Below are 26842 nucleotides of genomic sequence, written 5' to 3'. Positions count from 1 at the left end.
TGGTAATGTTACTTGCTTAGCGTCGTAGGTGTCATCGACAACCCGGACCAGCAATCGATAAATTAGAGGCACCAGTGACTCCTGCGAGAATCACAGTAGCAGTAACACTTGCAACAGGAGCTCTTCAGCCATCTCACGGTCCCAGGTTGGTACGCTTTCAAGATAGGCAGAGCGACCGCAATACACCGATACATAAGCAGCCCAGCATGATCACAAGGCTTCCCTCTGCGGATTTCCATGTCGTGATCGTCGGCGCTGGCTTGGGAGGCGCTGCATGTGCCATCGCTTGCGCACGACAAGGTCTCCGGGTTACGCTGTTTGATGCTGTACCTAAGTTCTTCCCACTTGGGGACAGCGTTGGCTTTGGCTCCAACACCACCAAGCTCTTCAAGCGATGGGGAATGTACGATGACATGTGGGCCATCTCATCACGGGCTGAAGAGTCAGTCATGCGAAACTGGGACGGTGCTGTCATTACTGTGGACAGCACACTAGGGCAGGCTGAGGAACGGTACGGTCACAAGGCCCTTATCGGACACCGAGGACAGTATCACGAGATCTTCATCAATCACTGCCGAAAGAATGGTGTCGATGTGCGCATGGGCGTGAAGATCGAGAAGTACGACGTGGCAAAGCCAAGTGTTTTCCTCCCAACCGGCGAAGAGATTCTGGCCGATGCAGTGATTGCGGCAGACGGTGTGAAGAGCCATGGTCGGACACAGGTCCTTGGAATTGAAGACGCTCCAATCCACTCAGGATACGCAGTATGGCGTGCCTACAGTGACTCGGCTATATTCAAGGATGATCCGCTGGTATCGCCTTTACTTGACAAAGACACCACCCAACTATGGATCGGACCGGATCTCCACGGATTCGTGACGACTATAAGAGATGGCACCGGGATCAATGCAGTGCTCACGCACAAGGACGTTGCCGATATCTCAGAAGGTTGGAATCTTCCCGCCGAACGACAGGACATCCTAGATGCGGTCAAGGGCTGGGATCCTGTGTTTGTACGTGTCTGGGAAAAAATCCAAAACATCATTGATTGGAAACTCGTAAGTTCACGCCATTCGGATGATGCAAACGTACAGTGCTCACAAGCAGCCAGGTCTACCGCCCCTGCCTTGACCAGTGGGTCAATTCCACCGGTCTCGTTGCTATCATGGGTGACGCTCGCGGTCCTTTCTTACCCACAAGTACCCAAGGAGCAAGCCAGGCTGTTGAAGATGGCGCCACAGTCGCACTGTGCCTCGCACGAGCCGGCAAGGGCAATGTCCCTCTTGCGCTGAGGACGTATTTTGAGCTCAGATATGAGCACGTAAAGGGAGCCCAGGCTATCGGCATAAGTCAGAGAACCAAATGGCATTCCTTACACAACAAGACGAGTATGAAGATGGAAAAGGAGCTGGACACTAGCAAGGGCATCTTAGACAGTTACAGCTTATGGACGCACGATGCTGAGAAGGCGGTGGAGGACGGATGGAATGAGGCGAGTGCTAAGGTCAGGAGGGAGATGCAAGGCTCGAATCAGACCGTATAGTGACGGGATCCTCAGCCAATGAATTAACTTTCGCAACGTCGCAGGAGCTCGAATGCATCGAAGGCTCGGTCGAGAGGTCGTCAACAACGATCAAGCATCCGATTCCTCTTGCAAAAGACACTCCATCATGACAGTGAAGGTCCTGAACTTATACAACCTGTTCACCCTGAGTCCCCCTTTATTGAGCAAGACTTCATACTCCTCGTACGATCGTTCTTTCCCGCCAAACAATGAGAAGGTGCTCCACGTCATGGTGTTAGCTGTACTTGCCAACGCCGACTGCTTATTCGGAATATGCTCCGAAGGAACAGTCTCCGCCGCAGAGACAGGTATAATCGCCGGACTTGAGTTCAGAACCTCGTTGAGAATCATCCTTGCGCCAGGAGTTTTCCTCATTGCGCTTGTGATGTGGCCCAGCAGTTGCAGGACTTGTTCGTCGTCATATTCGTGCAGCACACCGCGAGCATACCATACATTCCCAGCACTGACATTGGGCTCGAAGTAGTCCTGTAATACAAAGGTGATATCTCCGTTGCTGACTTGCTGTTGCAGTTCGCTTGGATAGCTCTTCTTGAGCATATCCAAGACCGGTCCGAAGTCTTGATAGACCCATTTGAAGTGCTTGTTTGGGAATTTCCTCATGACATCCATGCCGCTGTCTCCGGCACCTGCACCGAGATCGATGATGACACTGCCTTCGTTTAATTCTTCCCACGGATAGTCTCCCAACAGACTAGCCCTCGTCAGCTTGTTCAACCAGCCGACCACCCCTTCGCCACTCAGCTCCACCATTGCCGCGTTCTCAGGGTCACCCATGTACTCTGCAAACGTCTTTCCGCTCTTCGAGACGACCTTACAGAAAGGGGCATCTCGTTCTGCGAACGAATGCTTGGTGTCAGGGGACGTGATGTCCTTGGAAATGCCACCTGCAGAGCCCATGCCTAGGTCAGAAATAAACGACAAGAAGGAGCGAGCGCCGCAGGAGCGAAGACCCAAGCTATGTCGCGTGTTCTTGAACACTCCGCGCTCGGTTTCTTGGAAGATGAACTCGCCGGTAAGCAGGCGAAGGATGCGGCCAAGTTTATGCTCATTGACATCCAGAGCTTGGCAAGGTCGGCGAGGGGTGCATAGCCATGGAAGGGCGCAGATTCGATCGCTTCAGCGACGTTCAGCAGCACAGCGGTCTCCAGGGCGGCGACCTTATATGGCAGGTTGCCAATCTCGACGAGCTTGAAACGAGTCGGTGTAACGAGGGAGTCGAGAGCTCGTAGGTCTAGGCGGAGGTCATCTAGGAGATCAAAAACGGGCTGCGGCGGCAGATACTCTGGATCATCGAGGAAGGGCCAGGGTGTTGCCTCAAAGAGATGTGGACGAGAATGAGGATCCGCGGAACTGATCTGGTCCTCAAGCTGGAGTAGTTTGTCATTGATGGATGCGCGAAGCGCTGAGAGATATGATGTGTTCGTGCGATGCATTGTTGCAAGGATGTTCAACCTTTGTACTGTGGTGAATTCGCCCTACATGAGACCAGTGCCCTTGCTCATCCTGAAGTACTAGTTGTATCGACAAGGTGATCCAGCCAAGCATTCTAGCCGGATCAAAGACGTACACGGAGGCTCCTGCCGCTACCTCCAACTACACATTAGCAAGTACTGGCTTTGCCGGGGGTATCGCGCCATGTGAAGGGCCTAAAAGGCTGTGCGAGGCCGAGTCGCACGGACAACAATCATGATGATACCTGGATCGGCAGACCAGATGCTCCGCTACCCCACCATCTTCATACTTACCCCAGCTTCCAACATTGGACCCAGCAGCAGCTTCAAACTTGCAGCCCACAACGTATGGGTGGGGCCAAAGTGGGCATCTTTACAGGGTGGCTGCGGCGTTCATCGTGGGCCGCATCAGAATATTGTAGCCCAGAGAGGGTCTTTTGGTATTCAGACAGGACGCGGAAAAGCCGTGTATCTGTGTATGAGCAATGCATGAAGGGGACACGATAGATAGGAACATCACTGTAGTACGATCCACGATTCAGAGCCAAGCAATTCCTTCACGCGTACATTCGTACATGAAGGATGCACGGTCTGCGAGGACATGTCGCGAGATGTATCACTCGGTCCGCGAGCGTCTCGTGGTCGGAACAGTCGTAATCTGCCAGTCCAAAGCCGACACGGTCGAACCTGTGGTCAATTCCGATAACAAGCGAAAGATCCGATGTGCCCGCCATTATTGCCAAGCACTCGGTGACAAAGGCTGCAGATACAGCGGAACGCGAGTGTTTAGTGAACATTGCTAACTCGATATCAAGCATGTGTTGCGTGGACGGTCGGAAAAATTCTCTCGTACGTCATAGGTCGCAGAACAGACGAGCCCAGTCGTGCATGCCTGAGTCGCGCAGCAACAGAGCCTCGGAGGTGGTTACACTTGATTCCAATGTTACAGACTGGTACTGATAAATCCTGCATTTGAGTCCCTTGAACACCTTGCTGTAATTTTGTATGCGAGACTCCGATGATACCCGCCAGTCACTCTCTTGTTCCGCTTCTCGGTCCAGCCAAGACACCAGAAACTTCCGACTTCATGCCGCCTTTCTCACATTTTGCGCGCCATTCTCTCGAAGACATCCTGATGCGACACCTCGCAAGGCTCTGCAGACCGGCAACCTAGCTCGGCTTTAATGGTGTCCATATGATTGCCATTTTGATTGGGCTTGCTACCTTGACCTGCCAGCTCAGCGAGTATGGATGCGGCGTCGTCGCAAGACATGACTGCCGGGTTGGCAGGCTTCCTCTCTCCATTTGACGTCGAGCTCGTGTGAGCCAAAGCTGATGGTCGTCGAGGTGCGATACCATGGGTTGGCTGCATGGCCCACCCACGATCCAGCTCTGGCCTGGACATGTACTGGTACGGGCTTGTTGTGGCTTGTCCATCACTTCCGTTACGAAAGATGGGTGGTGGTGGTGATGGATTGACGTAGGAACCGGGTGATGGTCGATCAACCATCATCCAGTCGTCTGTGTGTTGGACTTGGGCCCTGACACGATAGTCAGGCGCGACTGATGTCGTATGCGAGGCTGAGTCCATGGCCTGTCCGGGTATGGTCTCTAGTGGGGATCTTGGCGTTCTCTGCCGGTTTGGCGCACTGCCATCCATTTCCAGATGAGCCGAGTTCAAATGGTTGCCATTCTGCATATGTCCATTTCCATTAGTCTTCGCTGAGATGTTCGAAGATGGATGTTGATGCACAGGCTGTCTACTGCTCAACGCTTGATGCACAGCGGCCTCAATGTCCTCGGGCGACCACCCAATCTGAGTCTGAATAATCTGCCGTAGAATATCGTTCTCAGCAATCTTCAGTCGTGCAGCTTCCTGCATCTGCTGAGCTGTCGCGATGCCGTTCTTCTCATAGTCGTGCACCTTTGCTTCGAGCTCCTCTATGTACTCCTTCCGCCGGGCACGAAAATTGCGTTGATTCACGAGATTGCGTTTACGGTTGTTGGCGCGCGGTGTTCCATCGGGTTCTAGATCAAGCTGATTGTCGTCGGACATCGTCCAGGCATGCTCAGCTCGAGTGCAATGCGTCTTCGGTCTGATGAAAATCACTCCTGTTTGCGATGGCCAAAGGTGAAGATGATGAAAGTTGTTCTCCCAAAATTGGATGGTGACAAACTGTCTCGGCTGAGATTTTTGGTTCTCCGTGATTGGCCGAGGAGGGCCCCATCGAGTTGTCATCGACGGCGGAAATGATCTCCGCCCGTGCACAGGTCGTCGACTGGCCTGAAAAGAAGCAGGTACGTAATAAGATGCTACGGTTGACCATGCATACGGCTAGGAAAGTGGAATGCAACACCGTCAACAGGAGGTATATAAGAGTGAAGCTATAGCTTCATCAGCGCCCAAGATTCCAGGGCTGCCAGCCAGCAGATGGAAGCTCTGGGCTACTAGCGCTACTCCCCAAACGCCATGCAGAAAGTCCCAATCTTACGTACACTCTAGCAGTGACGAAAAGATGAAGAGCACGCAAGAAGCCGCCCAAGATCTGCTCGATCCATGAGCTCGAAGTGAGAGCGAATGGATCCAAGGCCATTTGCCCGACTGTAGTAAGCACGCCAGGGACAGCCTTCAGTGACACTTGCCATGCCGACATAATCGGCTTCTATGAGTCTTCCAGCGACGAAGCAATCACAGCCATTTCATCCATCTCCCTCGTGCGCCTCGTGCGGTGTGGCTCGAATCTGGCCAGTCTTGAAAAATTGGGCCTCGGCATGCCCAAATTCGGCATGGCGATCGTTTACAAGTCGACAGTAGTGGTCAAACTCTATCACAGAGCCGAGCAATGGGCACCATAGGCGCAACTGTATGCGGTCTGTTGGCGTCTGAAACAATGGCGGAACCATGGATGTGTCGTGACACTACCAGAACAAATGACGCTTGACCTCACCGGAGAAGAATGCACCGCCATGATCCACCTCCATGGGCGCACTGACAGCGGCCATATTCATCTGGCCATTCATAGCGCTATGCTGCTGATGTTGGTGATGAGGATGTTGTGGAAGAGACTGACGATGTATGCTGTGTTGTTGCTGTGGTTGCGACACGATGCCATTTTGCTGAACGTGATGTTGCTGTTGCGGCCAGGTTGGATTGCTGGCGTATGCTGTCTGTGACTGCATGTCGAAGCCGCTTGTTTGGGAGACTGGAACTCCATTGAAGCCAGAGTTGCTTCTTGACACACTTCCGAAGTCTTGGCCCCCACGGTACGAGTCATTACTCATGCTTCGGTACTGTGGCATTGATGCTGGCTTCCGGTTCGGTATATGATCACCTGAGAAATCAACAGAGCTCGGTCGGGAGCCATTCATGCTGGAACGATGTTCGTCCTTGAAGTGGCTGTGTAGTGCGCAATCCTGCTGCCATCGACGAATGTTGTCCACGGAGTCCAATGGGAAGCGCTCCCAGTAATCGATACCTGTCTTCTTGTTCAACACAGGCGGCGAGGACCGATTGTTTGGATCTGGCGAATCTCCGGACATGCCATTTGTCGTAGCATTAGCTGCAGATGCCGCAGAAGCGAGTTGATCCGTCGATACTAGCGGAAGAACCTGCAAGAGCAAGGTCTCGGCATCGTGTAGCCGATGCTCAAGGCCCTCGATATAGCCTTAGCTGGGCCTCTGGCAGATCTGTCAGCTTAGTCCGTTACACGTCCACGTCAGTGATGAACGTGGGTCAGTGGCAGTTATTGGCCCAAGTGATTGTGCTTTTGCCGTGTTTCTCCGCTCAGGCATGTCGTCCACGAGAGAGACTGCATTGTGTAGTTGAAGAAAGGTACTAAGGGAAAGTGACTGACCTTTTCCGTTGCTCGGGCCACGTGCACTCAATTCCGGCTGCGGAACACTGCGAGCATCCGGACCTATGCATAGAAGCTGATGTCAGCACAATTCCGTTCTGGAAGAGCTCCAAGATGGAGAAGATGGGCGCCTTGATCGCTGCAGTGGCCGGGGATTGGACCCCACGCACCACCCGGTATCATGGAACCAGGCAAAACCTTTGGCCCATTAGCCAACGACAGGGCAAGCCGGAGTGGTCGTTGATCCACTCGTGAACAGGAGGGATGCTATAGGCTATCCCATACCGTGTTCGACCAGCCGATCTGTCGATGTCGTTGGACTATGGGTTCAAAAGCTCCGAGCGAGCGGCTATTTGCACCAGGGCTCGTTCTCGAGAAACTCACCTATCGCCACTGCACTGTGAACTCAAGTTAGTGAGTTGTCTTGCAGATTTGCCGTCTTTCCCCGGGTATGCTAGAACTCGCCACGTGGTTTTCCAGACCCAAGAATCTGGAAGATCTGGTGTTCCGTATCGTGTCCCTACAGGGCGGAAAATCAAGGGTACGTACCTTTTGCTTCTTGGTCCTGCAGCCGTTGCACGCCCCGCTGATTCTAGAAGGCATGCTTACGTGCTCTCAACAACCGAGTCGGGTGTGATAGGGTGATGTTCGACTGCGCCCGAAAGCTGTCGTGGCCCGTCTGCTTGCTCGAGTTGTGTGCCCACACGCTTGTTTCACACAGTGATCTCTCCTACCCCAGAGTCGTGTGTTGCAGGTGGCGTTGGAGTAACGTGTGACTTCCTTCTGTGGATAGCGCGTATCAACAAGCTTGGCAACGTAGAATCGATAGTCTCGAAACCTGCAAAACAATATGGATAATAGTGTGGTAGAGCTGACGGAAAGGTAGAAGTGAGAAAGACTGTCGTGAAAGTCGTTCTTTTTTACGAACGAAGCCAGTCAGACAGATTGAAAGTGCGCGCCCCGGTCCAAGTTTTATATGGCCCGACCTGCCCGACGGATGCAGTCGACACGCTGATTTCCAGAAATGGCCTAGAAAAGACCAAACCGTTCGGAGATGACGACCGCTGCGGCGTACTTCTGTATCAGCTTCAGTTGTCGACTAGGATGTCCGGACGTGTATGGTCCGGGCAACCACAACTATCGGGTTCCGCCCTACGATCGAATGCAATTGTGACTTGGGTATGACGGAATGGTAGCCAGATCAGTAATGGGTATGCTCGGACGACAGAACGAATGGTGAGGTGAACAGTGATGTGGAATCCTAAGCGAGGCGTTGAGACAAGCCGTTTTGGCGCAGCAATATAACGGCGTTGTCATGTATCCAGATATTCGCGGAGACTGGTAACTTTGACGGTAAAATGTCGCAAAGAGATGGGTTACCAATCTCAGCATAGACTGGCAGAGATTCTAGACAAATAGAAGGCTGCAGTCACCGATCAGATACGACCGTTGCTGAGAGTTGCTGCCGAACGCGGGTTGACGCCTTGCCCAGCGCTCCTGAGATCGAGAATCGAGATGAACGAACTGCACGGAATAAGCCAGAACGAAATAGAGTATTGGTAAGGCTAGGCGTGATTGGCGACGATCACGGCTTGAGCCATCGAAAACCGCGTACTGGGCCAGGAAATTAGGACGAAAGTCGCGCGATTATGGATGGTGATGGACGACGTACGGGTATGGTAGCATGACACTGCTGAGTCAACTGACGTTATTGCTTGAAGCTTGAAGTTTAGACACGATACCCAAGTTTCTGGACAGTGCGAGGACTAGTCCTCGTCAGGCAACTGCATGTCGTCAAATGGCTATGATCGCAGTCATGGCTGCCCTACCGAGCACCTAAATCTTGGAGTAACAGGGGATGGGAAGGGCTCATGGAGAACTGCGCCAGGATGGATGAACATTTAAGCAGGTATCAAGTATATTACCGCTTTCTGCTCTAGAAGGCCCCCGACGGCCTGCGGGACATGCAGCCTGCGGCACACGTGTCCCTGGAATGGCTGCCCTGAAGCTCCGAAAGCTTGGGCGTCAAGGGTTCAGGCAGGTACTGTGAATTATCGTCAGTCCGCGCCTGCCCCTCACCGTCATTTCGCTCGCAGTCCTTTAGCGAACGCGACACAATCCCATATAAATGGAGTCGAAAATGTCGGTGACCCCATGGTCTTTGCGAGTAAGTGAACTGTTGTTGACATCAGCTACGACAGTTCTGCAGTGAATTTCGGAAGCTCGCGGCTTATTTCTGCCTGATCCCGGTGTCGTCAGCTCGCCAATGAAGTCCTATAACATTGCCTGCAGGCCGCGTTATTGAACAATTCTGCCATTCTAGAATACAGAAGCTTTGACACTGCCTCAAGATCAATGACACCATATTGCCTGTTGCAGGCCAGCCAAGGGCCCAAGACTTTTCCATGGCCGCATCGACCGATGCCGCTGGATTCCGCGTCCACTGACAGTCCTGGTCGTCGGTGCAATCGCGTCCGGGGTGTCGACGGCATGAATGAGATCGTGGTGTGTTCCGTGCTCATGGTGACTGAGAGCCTCGTCAACCCTGATTAGGAAAGTGGTCAGAAGCATGCTCTAAGCATCATGCCACTGTACACGCGGAACACCGCTCGTTGCGATGTCGCACTATTCTCTCTAACGAACGAGCTATACGACTAGTCTTTGCATTGTCAGGGGACATGCAAGATGATCATGAGCCTCGGTATTCAATGCTGGTTACCTTCGTCGTTTAGAATCGGGATTATTGCTCAATGCGATGCCCTGGCGTACAAAGTTGCAAACAATGTCGTACTCGGTCTGGGGTCTTCAACTGTATCTTTACAGAGGACTCCATATTTGCGGCTCCCTCGAGCCGAGAATTCCTTGGTGCAGGAAAGTGCGGTGGACTCCCGATCGCTGCCAGCATGTACCTGCTTCATCCAGGCTGCTAAATATACTAACATGGTTGCCTTTTCAGCACAACACAGGCCACCGCAATGTTGACCACTGGACACATTCGCAGGGCGACCGCTCCACCTACTGCGCTATGAAGCAAATCCAACAAGCGTTTCGGATTAGTAGTCGTGCCAGCGATCTCTCGGGGGAAATAATCAGTGTCATATTTCCTAAAGCGCACGTTGTTCATTACTCAAAAGCAGAACATTGGTGACGCATCAATGATGCCGCTTCGCTCGCAACAGCGGCATGGTAAGGCTAACATGACTGAGTCGTCGACCTGCTTGCGTATGGCTGCCTTAATCGGTCTCAAATCAATGTCCTCTCGGACGAACAAGGGTTTCTCTTATCCCCGCAAAGCTAGCGCACGGTAGTCCGCGTAAAGGCTGCGGCCCGCGGGTCGGCCGATCGGGCGATGTTTGGCAGGCTGCCAGACTGCCAGTATGATAGCGAGACGCTTTCCTGTTGATCCCCCATCCTTCATGCAAATGCTAGGTACATCCCCATCCTTCATGCAGATATCCGCGCTAAAAGGCGCACTCGAGCCGTATAGACTTCGCGAAATCGCTCCATCGGTTGCCTTATCGTGAACAACAGGCATCTCGGACCATACGCATCGTGGCTTGTGTCTTTCGATAGCCCGCGATGTCAGTTGTTACGATGACTCAACTCCAAGAACGTAACTAGTATCACAGCGAGACGATGGCTCGGACGCGTATTGGTGCATTTGGTGGAACGATAGGCCCACATTTTGCACTCTGATTGCAGTAAGTGGATGGACGCTCAGTGCACAGACTGACTCGTTGAGGTTGGCGAGGACGTTGCTCTCTGTCGCGGCGACCTCACTAGAGCAAAATCGCGGCGCTCGCGCAAAGAGCCCATAGGCCCTCGTGGCCAATGGCGCGTCTCGCGGCAATGTCGCCTAAACTACCTCGAAATGGTATCGTTAAGATCTTTCTGAGTAAAACTAGGCGTCCCAGTATCGAGGCTCTGTTCAAGCCTCGTCGATTCGTGCTTGGAACCTTGATTGGCTATGACACAGAGGACTTGGCGTCGGTAGAACGATTAAGCAAACATCGTCCATAACGTCAACAGCTTTTGCTTCACAACCTACACATCATCAGACATTAATACCTGGTCAGACTCCTGGGTGGCATGTCAATTTTGACAGTACACTCCCCCATGAAATCGCGTTGGAATCTGCGCCGATGTCAAGCTTCTCAGTAGAGACGCGTTCCTGTCCGAATCGCGCGATGATATGTCCCATATTACCTCTACCAACGCGTTCGTCAGAGGCGCGGCTCGTCCTTGTTCTCGCTGGGACGTGAAACATGGTAAACATGGTGTGTTCAACGTTTGACGTCGATTGACGCTGTAAAGGTTATAATCTGGTATCCCCATCTAACACTTCATGAAGAGATCGCGCCATCCTTTAGACCTAATTCCTCCAAAATCAGACTGGCACATTTCTCGCCAATCATCAACGCCGTATTATTCGTATTGGCAGCGACATTCTTAGGCACAATGCTCAGATCCGCCACCTTCAAGCCGCCCACACCATACACATCAAGGTCCTCGTCAACGACGCCCATCTCGTCCCTCGGCGCCAATTTAGCAGTTCCCAGCGAATGCCACGTCGTTGCAACGTTCTCACGAAGATGCTGCTCAATCGCGGCATCATCTTCTGCAGTATAGACCAGATCCTTCACCTCTTCAGTCTCAGAGAGCGACTTTTGCTGACCAGATAGGTTGACAGCTTTGGCAACACTGTTGTCGGGGAATTTAGGATGCCCAAATTCTAGCTCGCCACGGTAGAGAGATGTTCGCCGCAAGATCTCGCGCTGCTTCTTGTAAGCCCAGATGTGTTGCTGAATATCGAAGTCTCCGTTCTCGCCGCTGAAGAATCCCGCGTCGAAGTCCAGATCGTCTTGCCAATTAGGCCCTTTTATGTGGACATGTCCCCTGCTGTATGGATACGTGGTGTACGACGCAATCGACGCGTACTGGCCAGGCTCGACGAGGCTCGGATCTCCTGTGAAAGCACTGACAAGCGTGAAGATAACAACGGGTCTGTCCGGCACCTTACTCCAATCGCGTTTCCACAGCTCCTGAAATTTAGAGCTGAGCTTGGCCACTTCAGACTCGGTCGGGCGGACTTTGGCAGACACGTCGCAGGCGTTCCAGCCCAATATGGGATCCTTCTTCGCGAACGCCTTCTCAGCAGGATAACGTCCTGACCAGAGCCCGTCAAGCGTCTCGTTCGGCGCGAGATTGGTGCGGTACGCCCAGAAGCAGAGGTGGTGGTCTTGGTAGTCGTGTCCGACGCCGGGCAAGTCAACGAGCAACGGCACGCCTGCTTTTTCCAGGACGGCCTTGCTGCCAATGCCAGATCGCTCCAGGATTGGCGAAGTGCCAAGAGCACCAGCAGATAGCACAACTTGCTTGCGCGCACGCACTACCTGCGGAGCTGGTTGTACTGGAGCGAACGATTCTGTTGGCTGGTACTGGGGATTCGGGATGAATTCGACCCCTGAGGCACGTTTGCCGTCAAAAAGTACACGCACAACTTTCTTCTGGCAGAGGACGTGCAAATTTGGATGCTTCCCATCAGCCAACAGAGGGTGAATGTAGGTATGAGCTGCATCCTGGCGCTTGCCGTCTGTCGACACTGTGCGCATCCAGCGTTCTGTGCCATTGGCCGTGTCGAAGTCTTGCATGTCTGGCTTCTTGGGAATGCCCTGCTTCTCGCAGCTTTGGATGAAGTCGTCTTGGCTGTTCGTCGCCAGAAACGGACCCCTGGTGATCTGGAGAGGACCCTCGTATCCATGAATGGCTTTGTGGCCACGGCCATGGTAAGTTTCGATCTTTTGGAAGTAAGGCATGAGTTCGTCCGTGGACCAACCAGGCATATTCCAGGAGTCGTAGTCTGATCGCTGACCTCGGGTGTAAAGCATGAGGTTGACGCTACTTCCGCCACCAAGTATGCCACCCGTCTGGACGATCGGTTGCCGGCCCAGCTCTTTGGACATGTTGGCCTTGTGGAAGATAGCCGTGGTTGAAGTTGGCATCATATGTTGTGGAAAGAAAGCTGGGTTGACCACATTCTCAACACTTTGGTTGTTTTCGCCTCCCTCGATGAGCAGGACCTTGAGATCCGGGTCGGCTGCCGCGAGTCGGCCGGCGACAACACAGCCGGCGCTACCTCCTGAGAAGCGTCAGTGAGTGCATCTGGGGCCGGCGCTGTGGCTGACGAACCTCCTGCGACGATCACATCGAATTCATCTAGTCCTTGCTGGAGCGTGGTGCCAATCGGCATTGTGTGTGGTCGATATGGATGCGGCGATTGCTACTGAAGGGGCCAGGAAATATATCTCTTTGCTGTACGCTTCTGTGGCCTCCGTGTTGTTCTCTACAGAGCATTTAAATCCTCAAGCTCGTTGCATAGCAAGTCCCGTTCTCCGGTGCCGTGCCAGTCTCTCGACGCCACGCAAGCTCTCCCATGCCATACTAGCCTCCACTTCGAATTATGCCCAAATGCGTAACACTGTCAGTGGCCTGCTAAGTCGCATCTGAGGATGACACAGCCGATTCGACCAATCCGAAATGCTTCTCGACCGGATGACATCAGCCTCCGCCGAAACCATATCCGACGGGTGACTAACCAAGCTCCAGTCTTCCCCTAGAAAGCCGTCGGTGGAATTGAAGTGGGCTTAACATCATTTGAGATCGTCTCCATAGTCCAGTACCTCGTGTTTGTGGCCGTCGGTCTCACCCGCAGTTTGGACCTTGATCGGTGCTTACCCTTTATTTTTGGGTTACGTTCAGTCAGCCATCGAAGAATCGGCTGAGTCGTGGGACCTGACACTTCACAATTGGAACTCAATGCACCAAGAAGCAAGACGCCGACGTTGGAGTCTCCCTCGCCACGTGGATGGAAGCAGGCAAGCATCTGCTGCGAATTCGACGGAGACTATCTTACAGACAACGAACATGATTCTGATGCAGTTTCCACCTCCCGTATTAGGCGTTGCCTGATTAGGCGATGACTGTGCCTTGTGCCTGGTTCCCCCACAAGCGTCTGCAGAGGGTGGAGAAGACCGACCACTCAAATGGACTGTTGAAGAACGATCAACCTTAGTAGCGTTGAGCAGCTCGAAGATCAGCACTTAGAGCTCACCCTTGTGGCAAGAATCCTGACTCCTACAGTATGAGACCTGGAACGTGAACGTCCTTTTGATGACCAAGATTCACGGAAAGCCGGGGGAATGAACATCTTAAGTGTCGCAGCAGAACACATTGTACTTCGTATAACGGGCAACAGCATGGGGCCGCCACTAGTCCTCAGGATCTCGATCAGGCGCGTGTGTGTTTCCACGCAGGAGCCACCTCGAATATCACCTCATGTACTTCTCACGATCTAAACTCGTCCCGCTCCATTCTCAGCCTGAGCTCGCCCCTCAACGACTTCCAGCTCCGCCTTCGTCGGAAACCTGGGCAAGTACTTGAAGATGATTGGTCCGGCTGCTGCCAGCAGTGCGCCCACTCCAGTGAAGCAAGCAATCGCGGTGAAGCCCTTCGCATACTGCGGCGCATCTTCTGTAGGCCAAAGCCTGCTTCCGTACAGCGCCGACAGATTGCCCACGCTGTTCGCGATAGCGATCGAGACAGCCCGCTTCTCGGCTCTGCAGCTCTAGCACATCCGAGACCCAGATCATGATCAGTGGTAGAGACGAGTACACTCCTGCGATGCAGAAGGCCAAGAAAGCGTAGCGAGTCGGGTTGTGGTCAACCTGGAAGCAGATGATGGCGCTGAGGAATGCGAGTGCCATTGCTCCGGTGATATGCCACCTTCTATCGCGGAAACGGTCGGCTGTGTAGGGAAGGACGATGAGGAAGACGGTGCCGACGGTCCAGATTGGTACGCTCATCCACTGTACAAGGACACCAGAGTAACCCATGCTTCGTAGCACTGTAGGGACGAAATAGTTGATGGTCGCAGACCCATTGCCGAGCATGTAGAGGATGGAGAAGAAATAGGTTCGCAGGTCGCGTACGGCGGCGGTGACAGACTGGAGAGGCGACAGACGCTTGACTGTAGTGTCAGTCATTCGCCGGTCATGCGCCATCCGAACAACAGCCAGCTGGCGCTCTGCCAGAGTGAGTCGCTTTGAGTCTGCCGGGAAGTCCAACAAGATGAATGCTGCCGGGACGGCGTAGCAGATGCTCATGATACCTTCAATCAGAAAGAGCCACCGCCAACCAGCCATACCACGCGCACCTTCCAGACCAGAGATGATTGCACCCGCCAGAAGACCGGCAGCCGCACCAGCAAAGCACAAGGCTGTGAAGAAGATCGAGAAGCGCTTGCCTGTGGTTGCATGTTAGCACAATGCCAACTTGAGTCTCGACGAACACCTACCAAGCTCATCCTTCTTATAGTATTGAGAGAACAAATATGCAACTCCTGGTATGAAACCCGCCTCAACGGCACCGAGGAAGAACCGTGCAGCAAGAATACCACCGTAGGACTGGACCTGGGACATGCATGTGCACACGGTTCCCCATGCGACGGCGAGTGCCGGAACGTACAACGAAGGACGCACTCGGGTGATGACCAAATTTGACGGGACTTCGAAGCAAAGATATGCAATGAAGAAGATCGAGATCAGCATGGCGTAATCTGTTCATTGGGGTCAGCATATACTCCTTGGCAAGAGAGCGATTGCACTTACCGCCGGAGCTGAGGCCGAGGTCTTTTGACATGCCTGCTGCATTGGCATTGCCCTGGACAGGTAAGTCAGTCTGCCATACCCACCTCAACGTGAAGATGTCCTACTTACAATGTTATTGCGGTTGAGATAGCACAGAACACACATGCCCCACAAGACCGGGACAAGGAAGACGTCGATCTTCCTGACCAGTTTCTTTTCTGCGTCGGTGCCCGGAACATAGTTGCGGAGCGCGAGCTCCAGCTGTTCGTCGGCATCGCTGGCAGCAGGACTGTTGCTAGCCACCTGCGTGACGCCAGCAGGCTGCTTCATGTCGATATCTGTGTCTGTGGTCGCCATGTTGGCGGGTTCCAGGCGCCAAAGGGAGGTGTGACGGGCTGCTGAGGTTGGGACAAGTGTTATGCTCCGGTGTTGGCGAGAAGCGGACTGGCGAGTGTCTGTGCATCCTGGAGTACTCCTCAAGTAGTTATACCTGATTGTTGGTATAGAGTATAACCTTTCCAAACATTACAATAGACTCGCTATCGCATGGGTTGGGGTAAGTGTGAATAGATCCCGCTCGTGGCGGAGCCCTGTTATCAGCGTGGCTCCACAGTAAGGAACAGGCCGAGTTGGAAGTTCCCGAGAAAACCGCGCTTCTGCCGTTCTTCCCGTCTCTGGCTGGTCTCAAGGAACTGGGGAGTGCCCAAAATTGAAATCGGCCTGGCGAAACATTTCCAACAAGGCCTGGGCCGAAGCTGTGAAATGGCGGGAGGACTCAGGTCTGTACACGAGTAGTACGCGCATGAACACTAGGATTATGATGGCTCATCTGTGCCACAGACGACCATCGAGATACACAGATCCCGAGGCTACTGCCGGATCGGCTTCTCCATCAGCTCACGCTGGCTCCTTGGCCTTACAGCGGCAGCATCGAGGACCTCCTCCTTTGTCATGACCGGCTGCGGCCGACTCACAAGCCCGGCATAAAACCATTTCGCCAATGTAGTGACATCCCACACGGGCAGTCCTGTTGCATTCTGCACAGCATTGGCGAAGGGTGGGAATTGCGTACACTCCAGCAGAATAGCACCTATGTGTGGCTGTTCCTTGATCAGTTGCTTGGCTGTCTCGACAACTTCCGCAGTCAGCGCAGCGAGGTCGTAAGGGATGCCGTCGCGGAGAGTGTGCTTCATCTTCCCCTCGGTGGGCGGGCCGCTTATATAGATGTTGGACGTGTCGTGCAACCCTACGGCCCTCAGGTGGTTAAAGTTTAGACGCTCTTTGTCAAATGTCAAAATGCCGATGCCTTGGTCAGGTCTGATGATTGTCCTGATCAAGGGTACCTGAAGCAGAGATGATGTTGCAACGGGCACCGATAGTCTTTGGGATATCCTATTTCACGGATCAGCTTTGGCACACATGGCGTGCATGGGAGACAGACTTCTTTTGGGAGATGGCCCAGAACCCACAGCTTGTGACCAGGCCAACAGCACCTTGATCGATGAGACGATTTCCTGCCTCAACAAACGCATCAACCATCTCGTCGTCATGCTCCTCATCTGTGACCATTGACGCGAGGAGTGCTCCCTTGATCTCTGTCTGAATGACGGGAAAGTCGAACGTTCTGCGATTGCCAATGTCGCCCGGTGCGCGGTGAATGTTCATCTCGGAGGCGATGAGGCCCAGGATAGGCCGGTCGTCCGCTTTGGGCATACCGATAGAACCCATTTTGTATGATTTCGCTGCTGCTGGATTGCACGACAACGAGGTAGGAAGGCTGTTATGTTATGATGGAGTCGGGGCATCAAGGCTCTTGGAGAAATAGTCGTTATCTGCATTTTGCCGGTTCGTGCATACTGAGCGCTGGTTGCGTTGAATCGGCTTGAGCCGTAAACACGAGAAATGTCCGACCCCACGCGCCTTTTCGCGTGATCGGCAGTTGAGCGGCGTGTGCCCGAATAGCGATTCTTCGACGCGTGTAGCGGCCACAATAAAACATGAGATCTGTCCTTTGACGCGAACTCCAGTATTGACTGCACGCATCTCACTCTTTGAAACAGTGCTTAAATTTTACGTCCTCCAGCACAATGGCGCCGCGCAGACCAAAGGTCGTCACGATCTCACCACCTAACTGGGCGGATCCTGCGTATCTGAAAGAATTCGAGACCAAGTTCGAGCTTCATGTCTCTGAAGCTGGCGACAGACCAACTACAGTCAAGAATCTGGCGGCGAAAGTGGCCTCGGACGGTCCATTCGATGCCATTTGTATACTCATGGGTACAAAGCCCTACGAGCCTTTCGACGAAGAATTGTTGAGGCCCTTAGTCCCTCAGCTGAAGCTCATGACCTCGGCCAGCGCCGGCTATAACGAATTCGATGTCGACTGGATGTCCAAGAACGGGATAACTTTCTGTAACAGTCGGAACGCAGTCAACGAGGCCAGCGCGGACCTTGCTATCTTCATGATGCTGGGCGTCATCAGAGATGTCCAGCGACTCCAGACAAGCGTTGCCAATGGGAACTGGAGAGGAGGTCTTGTTCCCACACGCGACCCAGCAGGGATGAAGTTGGGTATTGTCGGAATGGGTTCGATCGGCAAACATGTTGCGCGGAAAGCGAAGGTGTTCAACATGGAGATCATCTACTACCAGCGGACGCGGATGCTTCCGGAGGACGAGCAGAAATATGCCGCCACATACTGCTCGACGTTGGATGAGCTGCTCTCAACGGCGGACATCGTGTCGTTACACTGCCCTCTGAACAAGAAGACAGAGGGCATGATATCGCACAAGGAGTTCTCGAAGATGAAAGATGGCGTGTTCTTTATCAACACAAGTCGAGGTCCGCTCGCGAATGAGGAAGCACTGATAGAGGCCCTCGAGTCGGGCAAGATCTGCAGGGCTGGGCTCGACGTGTTCAAGGGAGAGCCCAAGATCAAGTGAGTCCTTGTCGTGCCATTGCTTCGACCTGAACTGACGATGGAACAGTCCATACTTCATCCGCAATGATCGTGTGATCATGCAGCCGCACATGGGCGGTATCACGGACGTTGCTTGGAATCGCGCGTACCGAGAGGCGCTGGAGAACGTGCGTGCCTTCTTCGAGACAGGCAAAGCCATTAGTCCGGTCAACGAATTGGAGGTGAGGGCGCACGCAGGCACGAATGGTGCTGTGACCAATGGTGCAACATAGTCAATCCAGCAGCCTTCAGCAACTTCAATGTGCCACACATCTCTGCAATATTGCCAGCCCGAGTGTGAAACGCAGGTCTCTGTCTGTGATAGCGTCAAGTCCGCTCCCTTGCAGCCAACCTTGCTGGTGCCTGAGCTCGCATGTGGCAATTTCTCTCCATAGACCATGGACAGTGTTGCAGCAGGATCAGCAACCGTTCCGAGGAACATGAGCGCCAATGTCCGCAGACCCCGACCCGAGCGTTTGTGCGAAATTTGGTGGGAAAGACACAGTCGGCCCACGCCGGTTCTTGATGCAAAGCATGATTCAGAACTCGGCATGAGCCGCCGTGCAAGCGAGACTGCCACAACCGCTGGACAATGGTGCCGAGTCCACCAGATCGATCTATCCATTTAAGTTTATGTGGACTAACGTTGACCTTCAAGGGTGTCCATACAGTGCTCGATGGGAAGGTATGTCCCTGAAAGATGGTAGGCCATGATCTTAGCTTTTGAGTGAAACCGGCTCCCAAAGCTCAGTCAGTGTCCCGCATCGATCCATCAGAAAATCATGGTTCGGGGCGAACGACAAGATGTTGGTGTTGTTGGTGCGGGTATTGTTGGACTGACCTGCGCACTGAGACTGTCAGAGGCAGGATACAGAGTCACCGTCCTGGCAAGGGACCTCCCGGGCGATTTGACGACAGCATGGGCCAGTCCGTGGTCAGTCTCCAACCATGCTGTAGTTGCACCAATCTGATAGTTACACAGGGCAGGCGCTGTCGTGCTGCCTTTCATAACCAAGGATTCGAGAGACCGAGCTATGCAAATTGCCTCTTTGCGCTACTACTGGAGTCTTGCGCACCGAGATCCAACTTGCGGTGTCCAGGTGAGCCACTTTGACATAGTTGAAGTGATTGCTTGCGCTGATACACGTGCAGACAGTAACAGTCCAGGAGTACTGGGATCATCCATCTCACGACGAGTCGGACGAATGGTACGCGACAGCAGTTCCTCACTTCCGACGATTGAATCCAGATGAACTCCCACCTGGCACGAAGAAAGGTAACACCTTTGTGGCCATTTCTGTCAATCCAGAGAGATATCTGCAATGGCTCGCCGAGCTACTGGAGACCTCTCACAAGGTAAGGTTCATTAGAGCCAATGTGAACTCCTTGAAGGACGCAAAGACGACCATAGAGTGTAAGATATTGGTCAATGCGTCAGGCTTGGGAGCAAAGGAGCTTGCGAAAGATCCAAAGGTCATTGGCGTGAGGGGACAGACCATGTTTGTCGACTGCCCCCGCGACCCAAAGGATGCTTCCAAAGTGATTGATAAGGAGGTCCGGATCAGACGAGGTACCGAGTACACCTATGTTCTTCCAAGAATGCTTTCTGGGGGAGTCATCATCGGAGGCGTTGAGGAAGAGGGCAGCACCAACACTGACATCAACGTCGACCTCCAGAGGGACATAATTGAGCGAGTCAATACTATGACCAACGGCTGGTTCAGAGACCTCAAGCTGAGTGATGTGAGGAAGAACATCGCCGGTGTCCGACCTGGCAGAGAAGGTGGATATCGAATCGAAAAGGCCGATGATGCGATCCATGCGTATGGATTTGGTGGCGCGGGCTATCGGTACAGTATTGGTGCTGCGGATATTGTGGTAGACTTGGTCCAGAAGCTCCAAGAGCTACTGGCTAGACTATGACCAAAGGTTCCTAGCTCTGTACCATCTCCCTGAGCAACAGCTCCGTTGAAGGGCACAATCCGAAGCCGTTGATGCTCGACAGATTTTCTGGCATCCCACGAGCCTGCTTCAGCACTGGCAGATTCGGGTACGGATGATTTCGCTCTTCCTGTTCGGCCAGCATAGATTGTGTTGCATTGGCGAGCGCCTGGAATGTATCGCGGTAGGGTTGGGCAGCACTCCATCGTTCCGTGATTATGACCAACGCGACTGTGCATGCTGTACATGCACTGTTCACAGCATCTCTCCTGTATGTCTTTCGACAGGCTCCATCAGTCCAGAGGCAGTACAGGAACGTAAGGCCTGCGAGAAAGAGTATGTGCAACGCGCCCCAGGTTGAGCTAACTTTAGTGTTCAGGTAGACGTCCTGGTAGGTATGACATATTCGAGCTGCGGAATGGGCACATTGAGCATATGTAGTCGACATGTCCAGTGTCGAGTTGAAGCCGTGTCTTATGTGTGTCACAAGCCTGTGTCGATTGAGGAGCAGAACGGTGTGGTCGTAGGCCAGGGTAAACCACTCCATAGTACCGAAGGGGAGGCCGCCCTCGCCAGTGCGATTCATGATTCGTGGACATTCAGTGAACCATTGCTCCAGGCCGGCGTGTATTTCGTCTGCCATCTGAAAATCTGGCGTCCGAGGGGTCTGCTCAAGCTTGGACTGGTAGAAGTTCGTAGTAATTTCACCCCAGATGCGACGCAGACGCAGATGATGGATCGCCGCTGACATTGTGGTGGACGGCGTGAGATGATGCGTTCGAGGCGTAGACAGAAATCGGTCTCGGGTGATGTGCTCGTCATTGATGTCCGCCGGAAAGTCAACGTCGATGTCTTCATCTGCAATGCCGACAGGCCTACCCAGAGACACAGCCGAAATTCTGTCCAGGTTGTATGAAACCCAGAAAACTCTCTTTCGCGTCTCCTGTTGCAGCAGATCCAGATGCTGTGCGGCCCACACAAGCTTCTTGTTTAGGCCCTGCTCTGTGCACTGTCTTAATGCAATGCCAGACAGAGTCCACACAGACACTCCGCTGCTTGAGCGCATCGAGTACATGGCACAGCAAAGCACTGCTTGTATGGACTGCACGCCATCTGCTGCCAAAGCCTGGTCCAAGAAGGCATCCGCTGCGGCATAGAGGCTTTCTGCTGAGCTGGGAGTCATGCTGGGCATGATCAAAGCTCCAATTGCGTACACCATGAATACGAAGAAGCTCTCGACGGCGTCGCCGATCAACCTATTATCATTGGCAAAATGCACGTTGTTCTCCCACTTTTCATAGGTTGGCCGATGGAGGAACGGGTACTGAGGATGGACGTGGGTGAAGTATGCCTCCGTGAGCACTTCGCCGAAGATCTTGGGTGGCAGAGGCGCTGGTAATGGCTTCGGTAACGCCTTGAAAACGTCATCGTTGACGCAGTTCACACTGAGCCAGGCGCTTGGAAGCCGACGCTGCGCATTATAGAGCCGATGACGCGAAGGAAATTAAGGCCAGACGACGGACCATAGTACAGGGGCTGTGCGGCTGCGGCCACCATGCACAAAGACTCGACCGAAGGCTCATAGGCGCGTTCAAAAGGATTAGCCTAGTGCTTTCAGCAAGATCTGATAGTGACTGAACACCAGAATCCTGCCCGCCGACAGGAGTTTCTGCTGTCGCCGACGACAAAGGGCTCTGTTGATGGTTGGCCACTCCGGAGTCATCGTTGCTGTCCAAGATCAGATGATCACCTCCGATGTGTGGATGCGATTCGCGTAGGAGGCCTTCGAGATGGGCAATTCTAGCTTCCAGAAGCTCAACATAGTTTGGTGGCAGATTCCTCTTCGTTGATGGATCTTCGACCGTGCATTCTGTCTTGACTTAGTAATGATCTGGGAGTGTAGACGAGCACTGTACCTCGACCAGTCTTGCTACAATTGCTGCAGGCGGGTCCATTTCCATCAGAATCACATCGCTGCTTTTTCTGCTTACACGCATTACAAGCTATACGTGCTCGCTTGGCCGGTCGTTCCGCGGAGATGTCCATGAGCATGTCGTCGATGTACGCGCCTCATCGGGACGACTGTTGCTACAGTGGTCTCGAAGTTGCATGTCTGCCCAATGCTTCAGGTTTGATGTTAAGCTCGGACAGGCTTATCACACAGGCATGATAAGGGTGGAGATTGGACACTTGGAGGGGTCTAGCCCCTGAGATTTATGTCCAACAACCGTTGAATGAGTGGCCGACACAACAGCAACTTAATGGTAACTCGAACCTTCGGTCTGACTCCAACACCGAACCTACTACCCGAGAACCGTACAACTGTCAACATCAAGCATGCTCTTTTCGACCTCTGCTCGGCTCACACAGCGGCTTTGTGCAGACGCATGTTGACAAAACACTCATACAGGCTGCATCAACAGACGACTTATGACCATGAGAGGAGGTGTATTGCTTGAACATGGATCGCGGCCTCCCCTCAGTCAAAGTATCAGGGACACAGAGACCTTCACTGGGTGCGTGCAACGGACAACTCGTACTAGGAGCAGAGGCTTATGTTGGTCAGGTAGGTCTGCGAGGTTTGAGAACGGTAGCTGGGTCGGACCTTAGGTAAGGACGATAGTTGCCTGTGGCTTGTAACTCTTCCCATGCTCTTAATTTGCTCTTGTGGCTCAAGTATGGTATTGCGTTTCGGCTTTCGGGCGAGAGGAATGAGAGCCGGAGGGTCGTGGCCGTCTAGACGACATGTAGGCGAGCAATCCTCTGCAGGCACGAGGTTCTCCTGGGCTGTCATCGAGATCGGACAGACGACAAGTGCATGGCCAAAGACAGCTAGTATTTCACGAACGATGCTATAAGATGGGCGTATGAACGAGCGGAGGAACGCAATAGAACTACAAGAAGCTACGGCACGAAATCGTGGAACGGGCAGGAAGGATGACCGTTGTCACGAGTCCAGCAGGAGCAGGAGCAGGAAGATGTATTTGGCAGGATCGAACGTGGCCCAGGCAAGATCACAGGAAACAGCAGAAGGAGCCATGAATAACTCTGCTAGACGCATCAAGGCGAAGGCTACAGGAGATGCAATAATGTACTGTAACATGAGATGCCTCGATAAAGACTCTCGGTCTCGAGTGCCATTTCATACACGCAAGTGAGAGTGCAGCACGCGCGAAATGCTTGTGGGGAAAGTCCGGGGATGACTCGCGCCTACAGTGCACCTGGGCAGTCAAGGCTGTCAGTAGTGCCCCTAGCAATTTTGCTAGGGTCTTCCTTGCCCCATGTGTTAAGGCCTGCCCTGGGCACGACTTCCGCATTGCCGGACAGGTAGCCTTTGACTTCTTCCCAATACCTCAGGGCCTGACTGAAGTAATGTTTCAGACACTCGTGTCCTGGAAGCGTGAACGTTCTGTCATTCTCATCATCACACCGACTAATCTATATGTATATTTCTACCGGCAAGCACTTGACGGACCGAATCGACGAAGATGCTGATCAACAGTTCTATCTCGCCCGCCGAGATGATATAAGGCGGGGCGAACAGAATCGCGTCGACCAGGTCAGAGCACAGGTAGACAGCAGCACCTTTCTGCAAACAAGTGCTGGCCACCTCTGCTGCAATTGGTTTCGTGGCACCTGCGCTGGCAAATTCCACAGCTACGAAGAGGCCTCTACCTCTTACCTCCTTAACGAACGGCACTGACAGTCGGAGCTTGTTTTGCAGCAGTACACCCATGTCTTGGACATTCCGTAGGAGGTCGTCTCGAACAATTACTTGCTGAGTTGCAATAGCTGCAGCGCACCCGATAGGATGATCTTGGTAAGTATGGCCGCTCATGAACGGCTTGGTAGGATGCGACCTGGTGAGCACGTCTGCGATTCTTTCATTCAGCAGCACACCTGAAATTGGTTGATAGCCGCCGGCAAGACCTTTTCCTATCGTCTGGATATCCGGCGGCACACCTCCTAGCGATTGCCATGCATGGAGAGTTCCGATTCGACCCATACCGCACATGACTTCGTCGAAGATGAGCAGAGCACCGTGTCTGTCGCAAAGGCTACGGAGGCCGCTGAGGTAACCTTCCGCAGCAGGGACAGCTCCAAGTGTGGCGCCCGAAACTGGTTCAACGATCATGGCAGCAACATTCGAAGGTCCCAGCTTGGCGAACAGCTTTTCATAATCTGCCAAAAGCCGGGCGACGTACGCTGACTCATCTTCACCACCGCGGGCGTCCCTCGAGAAGAAACACGGTGATACGTGATGAAAGACCGGCGAAAGCATCGGCACGAATGGCCCTCGACGTCCTGGATGGTGGCCAGCTGACAGAGCGCCGAAAGTGTTGCCGTGGTATGAGGACTCCCTTCCAATGATGTGAACTCGTTCAGGTTGATCATTGCAGACATGGTACTGCCTCGCTAACTTCAACGCCGATTCTACCGCCTCGGATCCTGGGATTCTCAGCATCACACACCTAGCGTGTCTCTCGTTCGCTCACCTGAATTCAGGATCAGCAGCTTCTCGAAAGCGCCATTGCTCGAGTCTGTCAACATCTTTGCGAGCTCCTGTGCTGGTCGACTAGCAAAGAAGGAGCTATGTGCGAATGCAAGTTGCCGAGCTTGATCCACGATTGATTCTATGACCTCCCCGTTGCCATGTCCCAGACATGACACAGCGGCGCCGCTACTGCCATCAAGCACCTTCGAACCATCCTCGCGCACCAGATACACACCAGCGCCCTCCCTGGCTCGAGCGTAGTTTTTTCCCGGTGTTCGCGTCCACACCGCGCCCGGCTCCGTGTATTTAGCTCTACTTTCCATGCCCACAGGTCAATAGTATCTGCCACGAGCATCGCTAGCCAGGCGTTGTCAATAGCGATGGCACATACCCAGAACGCGTTGGAACGGAGTACGGTCACGTGTGGAGGAGTGAACGCTCCACAGGGCGTGGGAAGGCTTGAACTCTCCAGAAGACCCTGCATGGTGAAGAGTCGGCTTGATCCGATGCACGACTCAATGTTGCGTCGGGCACTGCCCACCATCTACCATCATGTTTCAATCACCTGGATACACTACTCAACACTCGTGGCCACACGTCACGGTCCACGAGTCGCCTTCGGCCTGGACCGACACCAGACTTGACCGAAACGGCTTCTTATCTGCGACCGAATCGCGCTTCAGAAGAAGAGTGAAAGTCAAGCCGTTCAATCCAGGGATTAGGAATTGGATATACCACCGCCACCGTTATCGCCATCGTCTCAAGCAACCAAGCAACCGCAATCATGTCGACAATAACGCAGACCCAGACCACCACTTCCAAACACATCCAGATCGAGCAAGAACAAGACGCCCAAAGCGCTCTGACCTGGGATCTCTCGAACACCGAACCCCTCCACCACATCCCCACATTCACCGACAAACATGCCGAGCGAGCATGGGCCAAAGGCAAGATGGCAGCCGCCTTCCGCACCTTCGCACGTCTGGGCTGGGCAGACGGCGCCTCAGGCCACGTCTCCCTCCGCGACCCTGTCAACCCAGAGCACTTCTGGATCAATCCCTACGCAGTACACTTCGCACAGATGAAAGCCAGTGATCTCGTGCTTGTCGACCACGAGGGCAAACAGGTCATGCCAACAAAGCACAAGGTCAATGCAGCAGGCTTCATCATCCACTCGAGCATCCACAAAGCCAGACCGGACATCAACGCCGCCGTACACCTACATTCACCTTACGGCAGAGCGTGGAGCGCGTTCGGCAAGGGACTCGACATGGTCAATCAAGGTTCGCCGCCCCCTTTCCCCCACAACCATCACAACCTACTAACCCCCTAACTAGACGCATGCATGTTCCACCGCAACCTCGCAGTCTACGAAGGCTTCGGCGGCGTCGTCCTGGCCGCCGAGGAAGGCGCACGTCTAGCCGACGCCCTCGGCAGCGACAAACAACACCTCATTCTGCAAAACCACGGCCTGCTTACCTGCGGCGGCACTGTCGATGAGGCAGCGGCTTATTTCATCGCGCTCGAGCGTGCGTGCGAAGGCCAGATCTTGGTCGAGCAGGCTTCTGCGTCAGGCTTGCAGAGGAAGTTCGTGGGCGAGGAGGAGGCGGAGTATACGTATGCGAACACTGGAATTCCGAAGGTCGCGTATATGCAGTTCCAGCCGGAGTTTGATCTGACTGTTGAGTTGAGTGGTGGGGAGGTGTTGAAGTGAGCATGGGCTAGACACCTGGGCAGTCGGGGCAAGCCGTATCGCGTACCATGGATGGCCTAACACAAGGAATGTCATTCCATTCGTCTGCCCAGTCAATCGATCTTTAAATCCCTCCCCCGAACCAGTCGCCCGGCGTGACTTGATGCTCAAGTAATCGTCCATGAGAGTTCTCGGCAGGAGTTAACGCCTGGGAGTCAG

The 26842-nt window shown here is 53.5% G+C and overlaps 10 protein-coding genes across 10 annotated transcripts; 4 read left to right on the top strand and 6 right to left on the bottom strand.

Moving 5' to 3' along the window:
- Positions 1-206: 206 nt before the first annotated feature.
- Positions 207-1543, top strand: AB675_5496 (6-hydroxynicotinate 3-monooxygenase; the record flags this gene model as incomplete). The annotated part of the gene is made up of 2 exons (XM_018145709.1): positions 207-1058; positions 1112-1543. The coding sequence occupies 2 exons, from the start codon at positions 207-209 to the stop codon at positions 1541-1543; spliced, it is 1284 nt and encodes a 427-aa protein (XP_018002095.1).
- A 90-nt stretch (positions 1544-1633) lies between these two features.
- On the bottom strand, positions 1634-3018 carry AB675_5495 (uncharacterized protein; the record flags this gene model as incomplete). Its single annotated transcript, XM_018145708.1, has 2 exons — positions 1634-2484; positions 2562-3018. The coding sequence occupies 2 exons, from the start codon at positions 3016-3018 to the stop codon at positions 1634-1636; spliced, it is 1308 nt and encodes a 435-aa protein (XP_018001868.1).
- A 1117-nt stretch (positions 3019-4135) lies between these two features.
- Positions 4136-5092, bottom strand: AB675_5494 (uncharacterized protein; the record flags this gene model as incomplete). Its single annotated transcript, XM_018145707.1, has 1 exon — positions 4136-5092. One exon carries the CDS (start codon positions 5090-5092, stop codon positions 4136-4138), a length of 957 nt encoding a protein of 318 aa, XP_018002145.1.
- Positions 5093-5955: 863 nt separating this feature from the next.
- Positions 5956-6576, bottom strand: AB675_5493 (uncharacterized protein; the record flags this gene model as incomplete). Its single annotated transcript, XM_018145706.1, has 1 exon — positions 5956-6576. The coding sequence occupies one exon, from the start codon at positions 6574-6576 to the stop codon at positions 5956-5958; it is 621 nt and encodes a 206-aa protein (XP_018002071.1).
- Positions 6577-11233: 4657 nt separating this feature from the next.
- On the bottom strand, positions 11234-13140 carry AB675_5492 (Alcohol oxidase; the record flags this gene model as incomplete). The annotated part of the gene is made up of 2 exons (XM_018145705.1): positions 11234-13029; positions 13080-13140. The coding sequence occupies 2 exons, from the start codon at positions 13138-13140 to the stop codon at positions 11234-11236; spliced, it is 1857 nt and encodes a 618-aa protein (XP_018001935.1).
- Positions 13141-14241: 1101 nt separating this feature from the next.
- Positions 14242-15892, bottom strand: AB675_5491 (putative transporter; the record flags this gene model as incomplete). Its single annotated transcript, XM_018145704.1, has 5 exons — positions 14242-14506; positions 14562-15192; positions 15244-15504; positions 15557-15608; positions 15665-15892. 5 exons carry the CDS (start codon positions 15890-15892, stop codon positions 14242-14244), a joined length of 1437 nt encoding a protein of 478 aa, XP_018001911.1.
- A 512-nt stretch (positions 15893-16404) lies between these two features.
- Positions 16405-17263, bottom strand: AB675_5490 (uncharacterized protein; the record flags this gene model as incomplete). The annotated part of the gene is made up of 2 exons (XM_018145703.1): positions 16405-16927; positions 16977-17263. The coding sequence occupies 2 exons, from the start codon at positions 17261-17263 to the stop codon at positions 16405-16407; spliced, it is 810 nt and encodes a 269-aa protein (XP_018002157.1).
- A 359-nt stretch (positions 17264-17622) lies between these two features.
- Positions 17623-18727, top strand: AB675_5489 (putative 2-hydroxyacid dehydrogenase; the record flags this gene model as incomplete). The annotated part of the gene is made up of 2 exons (XM_018145701.1): positions 17623-18473; positions 18523-18727. The coding sequence occupies 2 exons, from the start codon at positions 17623-17625 to the stop codon at positions 18725-18727; spliced, it is 1056 nt and encodes a 351-aa protein (XP_018001830.1).
- Positions 18728-19276: 549 nt separating this feature from the next.
- AB675_5488 (D-amino-acid oxidase) lies at positions 19277-20417 on the top strand (the record flags this gene model as incomplete). Its single annotated transcript, XM_018145700.1, has 3 exons — positions 19277-19428; positions 19477-19594; positions 19647-20417. 3 exons carry the CDS (start codon positions 19277-19279, stop codon positions 20415-20417), a joined length of 1041 nt encoding a protein of 346 aa, XP_018001952.1.
- Positions 20418-25714: 5297 nt separating this feature from the next.
- On the top strand, positions 25715-26644 carry AB675_5486 (uncharacterized protein; the record flags this gene model as incomplete). The annotated part of the gene is made up of 2 exons (XM_018145699.1): positions 25715-26213; positions 26268-26644. 2 exons carry the CDS (start codon positions 25715-25717, stop codon positions 26642-26644), a joined length of 876 nt encoding a protein of 291 aa, XP_018001819.1.
- Between the last annotated feature and the right edge of the window lie 198 nt (positions 26645-26842).

This window comes from Cyphellophora attinorum, assembly GCF_001299255.1.
Source record: "Cyphellophora attinorum strain CBS 131958 chromosome Unknown Contig8, whole genome shotgun sequence".
Taxonomy (NCBI): Eukaryota; Fungi; Ascomycota; class Eurotiomycetes; order Chaetothyriales; family Cyphellophoraceae; genus Cyphellophora; species Cyphellophora attinorum.
Note: the sequence above shows the minus strand (reverse complement) of the source record. Positions and strands in the feature narration are given on the sequence as shown.